This window comes from Temnothorax americanus, unplaced genomic scaffold (genome assembly GCF_048541705.1).
Source record: "Temnothorax americanus isolate GAGA-0224 unplaced genomic scaffold, ASM4854170v1 Scaffold171, whole genome shotgun sequence".
Classification (NCBI taxonomy): domain Eukaryota; kingdom Metazoa; phylum Arthropoda; class Insecta; order Hymenoptera; family Formicidae; genus Temnothorax; species Temnothorax americanus.
In genome coordinates this window covers 65,028-69,582 of record NW_027509309.1, presented here as the reverse complement: position 1 = coordinate 69,582, position 4,555 = coordinate 65,028, and the positions used below count along the sequence as shown (strand labels likewise).

The window sequence follows — 4,555 nt, the reverse complement described above, 5'->3', positions numbered from 1 at the left end:
CGCGTCATTTCAATTTCGTCGCGCAGACACCGCGTGTAATCGTCGAACTTTATAGTACGCGCTACGACGTTACTCTTGACACCTTTAACCTTCTTCGTATCTTTCTTACCGTCCACTCGCAAGGCGTACATCTTTGCTCTAAGCCCGACGAATTTGGTCATTATCGCACCGTTATTTTCGTCTTTCATCAAACCCGGAACTTTTTTATTAGCGAGTGGGATACCATACGCATTATCGATCGCGTAATCGCTAGTGTCGAATCTATGAACGTCACGCTTCATGGTATCGTACACATCGTCGCACTCAATGTCATAAATGAGACTGTCCGTATCAGTGTACATGACTTTACACTTGTCGCGATACAACGGTAACATGTACTCGTGATGAAATTCATACAAACATGTCTTGGATATATTGAGGATGCACATACCCACGTAGATTGGTTTGTCGAACTTCACCTCGTGTTTTCGCATTTCTATTGCTACTAGATTCTCCGAAAAGACGCTTCGACTGTGAAAATTTGGTTTCGCGATCAGTGCCTCCGCGCCGTATCTACCCTCCCAATGAGTCACGAGTCGCACGTCAACGTGATTGCGCACGTTCTCCATGGTTTTGCCAAACACAGCGTTGTTCATCAATTTGTATAAATTTTTCTCGAAATCATTCTTGGCCAATTTTCTAAATTTCGTATTAAGTTCTATGTAATCGCGAAGCCATGGAGATTGCGCGAATTTCAATGCGCGGTGAATCTTTGCTATACGGAGACCGTGGCGCATGCACTGCTGCAGATTGCGATAATGTATGACATAACGTTTCTTATCGTATAATGTTGCGAGGAGTTTGTCCTGCCGCTTACCGGGTGGTTTATCGCGCGTCGGACAGAACGGTAGGTCAGTGTGCGCGTCGTGAAGATGTTGCGAATACTCCAAGTCGACTTCGAGAATATAGCTTATCGAGGAATCCAACGCGATATCCATAACATTAAAATCGGTTACGTCGTCGACCAATTGAAAATCTGCGTAAGGCAATGGTTGACACATTGCCCAGCCGTACAAGTTGTTTACATCAAAATACATGACGACGGTTTCGATGGATCGTACGATTGCATGTACTTGTTGTTGGCCAGTGCGTATCTGTTTGAACATTGACTCAAACCGCCGCGTATACCGCGTTCCATAAACATGACCATGTAAATGTCGGTGAGCAATTCGAAATTGATGTGTGTATGCTTCAACATAGCATCCCACGTAAAACCCGGTAGAGTGTAATAATACGCGGGATCGAGTCCATAACTCGCGACGCAGCTATCGCGAAAATTTTCAAAGATATCGGCCAACAGCAAGACATCGGTTTTGAGATATAAATCGCTGTAATCACCGAGCGTTCGAATGGAGAACCGCTGCCAGACGTTGACGGCGTGCGCGTAATTGCTCTCGGATACGGTGTCACCAGTCAATGAACTGTAAAACGAGTCGCGCGGTGGTAAGTACGAGTCCTCCAACTTTTCGACGCAGTCAATGTACTCGTACGGAAATACGCCTTTTCGTGTCAGCAAATCAAAATTTTCTGCGGATAATTTACAAAATTCGCGTTGTAATATTCGCAGTTTATCCTTGCTGAGATAAGATGCCAATTTGTCGAGACTAGCGGTGAGAAACGTGTATGAATCGATAAATCGCAATTTGACGCAATTTTTCTTATCTTTATCTTCGGTGCTTTGAACATTTTTCGTAAACGAAATGTATTTTTTCTTTGTGATTGGAAGTAAGTCTACACGTCCTTTGTACGCTGTAGCTATTTCTGTGATAATAAAATGCGCGTCGTAGCCCGATAAATTGTGAAAAACTACGGGTATGCAATGTGAATCTTTGTAATTTAAGTTGCAATTTGAATGTGCGGGACCTATGTATCGACCCGTCAGATGACAATGATAGCGTACTCGCACGTCGTCTGGCTCGAACGGTTTTTCGCACACGTGACAGTGCGTCGCGCTGTTAAATTTTACCACTCGTCTCGCGTAAAATCCACCATGGGTACATTAGTGGACAAAATAGTCTTTACGTCGTGAGCTAAACGTCTTAGCTCCTCGGCGAACCACGCGATGCAATCCTTATCGCGACGAAACCGATACATTGACAACGACTCGTCGTACGAGCAACGCACGTAGTACCCTATGCTAAATTCGCGATGATCTTGATACGTGTACCCCGACGTTTCCGGATCCGCTTCCATCTTCTCCAGGGTACATTCCAGGTCGGCGTATATGATAAATGGAACTCGTTCCTTCCTGTTATAATTTTTAAAGGCCAACCACTTGTCGTTATCGCTCGGTAACTTGATCGCGCAGTCGTTCATCTGCCGACAGTCGGCGGTGTGGGCTTCCAATTTCTCGCTCGTGCAGAAGTAGTGCAAACATCTGTAAATAATAAAAAAATTTTTTTATACATCTTTCTCGTAAAAATTATTTTTATTTTTATTAGGATGTATACTCACCGATCGCAAAAGTATTTTTTGTTCCAATTCTTGTTCACTTGCGAGCTCACGAGGCGGGATAGGTTCTTGATCCACGCAAAATGTCCCACATTGTCGTCATGCACGTACAGCAAATTTACATGTCTGTCCATCTTTCGGTCGGTGAGCCGTATTGGCTGGATTGCAAGTTCCTTGTTTTTCTCGATGCTGTACACGTTGATTGATATATCGTTGTGATTTTCAAACTTTTTATTTTGATTCAACGTCATTGGAAATTCAATGTCTTGGAAATTTAGCACCGACGTGTAATGAGGATACGATGAATCCCGTTCTGGATGTATCTCGGCTGGATGCAGAGCAGCCGTCACTGACCATGCGAAACATGCATTGCCCCTTGATCGCACGTTTATCACCGCTCTCTTCATTTTAATTTCTCGCGGTATTTCCACAAAACACCCCGCGTGCAATGGATTATATTTATTTACGTTAACAATCAAATTGTGTATACGCGAAAACGCCCATCCGCTATCACGTTCCTGGAATTCCTCCAGCGATGCTAGAGTAGGCTCGATAACGCGCGACACGTACCATTCTTGCAGATCGGACGTACGAAATAGTTCACAGTTTCTCGTAGCGATACTTTTATTCGCGCGTTTGTCTCCCGCAGCAAATTCACCATTAAACATTGTGTTAATCTTTACATTGTCATGTCGTTGCATGACGTTCCGCACACGATCGAGTACAATTTCTCTCGCATCTTCGAGAAATTGACGAGGTTCGATGTATTTGGAATTTATTACCGCACCAGTCAGTATACGACTTTCAAAAGCCGTATCTATCTCACGCCATCTGAGTTTTGTCTCACTCGCACTGTATCCTGCACCCACATGCACGAAACGTTGACGTACCGAGTCTTTCAGACCTTCGATTCGGGCAATACGAGCGATCAATGACTGTTTGAGACCGATCGATAATCGCGGTCGTTTAATTCGGCCTTGTTCTTCCAACGATTCGATAAATTCGTCACATCGTTGCTCCCACGCGGTAAATTCTTCCCGCAAATTTAATAGCCCAAGCAGCATTTTTCGGTTAACTTTCCGACTAAGGACTACTTTTCTACTAATCACAACGTTGTAAGCGGTTCAAGAAAGTTATAAAATGTAACTTATAATTACTAACGTTTTTTGGACGTTGTCTAAACGTTAAAATTACGACGTGCTTTTTTTTATCACTTTTCCAACGTCAAATTTGAAACAGTTTAATTCCTATTACCCGACGTTAAGATATTTAACGTTCGCCTGACGTTATACTCTGCACTACACTTTTCAAGCGACTTCAATACGTAATTCCCAACGTAAACCAACGTTTTGTTATCAAACGTTGTAAAACGCTAACGTTGTGAAACGTCGCCTGTGGTCATTTCTGACTGACGTTAAGAAATCGCGAGAAATGGTAACAAATTCTGCCTAAAAGAATGTAGAGCAGATTACTGCTGCGTCAAGCGGGCATCGTCGACGGCAATTCGCGGCGTCGTGCGTGAGCTACGAGGACTATGCGACGAATGTTGACGATCCACGGCTGAATCGGTCCATCTCATCTCACGCGGTTATCGTCGCGTCGTCGGGAAACAACGCGCGCGCGCCGCGCGGTTCACAGCTCGAGAGCGCGTTCGCTCGGCTGCACGGCTGCCATAACCATGCTCTAGATTACCATATAGATGGTATTGCATAGGTCGGATTTGGTTAAGATATACGACTCATTCGCAAATCTAGTACAGAATTTTCAACTAATTGATACTTTATCGACATGTTAAGTCAGTTTGGCGACCTTGTTAAGACTTTTAGTCAATATAGGTACAATTTTGCCTACAGTGGTATACTACTTAGTTTGGAAAAGTCTGAAAAAGTTAATTATTTTATACGAGAAGACAAATTTTACTACGTAAAGTTTGATATAGTGTGGAACGCTGACTTCGCCATTTTCATTCCTCAAAAAGGAAGGCAAATAATCCGTTATTTTCCAGTATATTTAGATTTAAATTTTTTAACGCACTTTATTAACAATTTAAAGCATTTATATAATA

The 4,555-nt window shown here is 43.1% G+C and overlaps 1 protein-coding gene across 1 annotated transcript; it reads right to left on the bottom strand.

Moving 5' to 3' along the window:
- Positions 1–2,489: 2,489 nt before the first annotated feature.
- LOC143895993 (uncharacterized) lies at positions 2,490–3,554 on the bottom strand. The gene has a single exon (XM_077403535.1). It carries the CDS (start codon positions 3,552–3,554, stop codon positions 2,490–2,492), a length of 1,065 nt encoding a protein of 354 aa, XP_077259661.1.
- Positions 3,555–4,555: the final 1,001 nt, after the last annotated feature.

Coding starts and splice junctions, on each gene's coding strand:
- LOC143895993 (XM_077403535.1), bottom strand. CDS start 3,554: ATGCTGCTTGGGCTATTAAATTTGCGGGAAGAATTTACCGCGTGGGAG.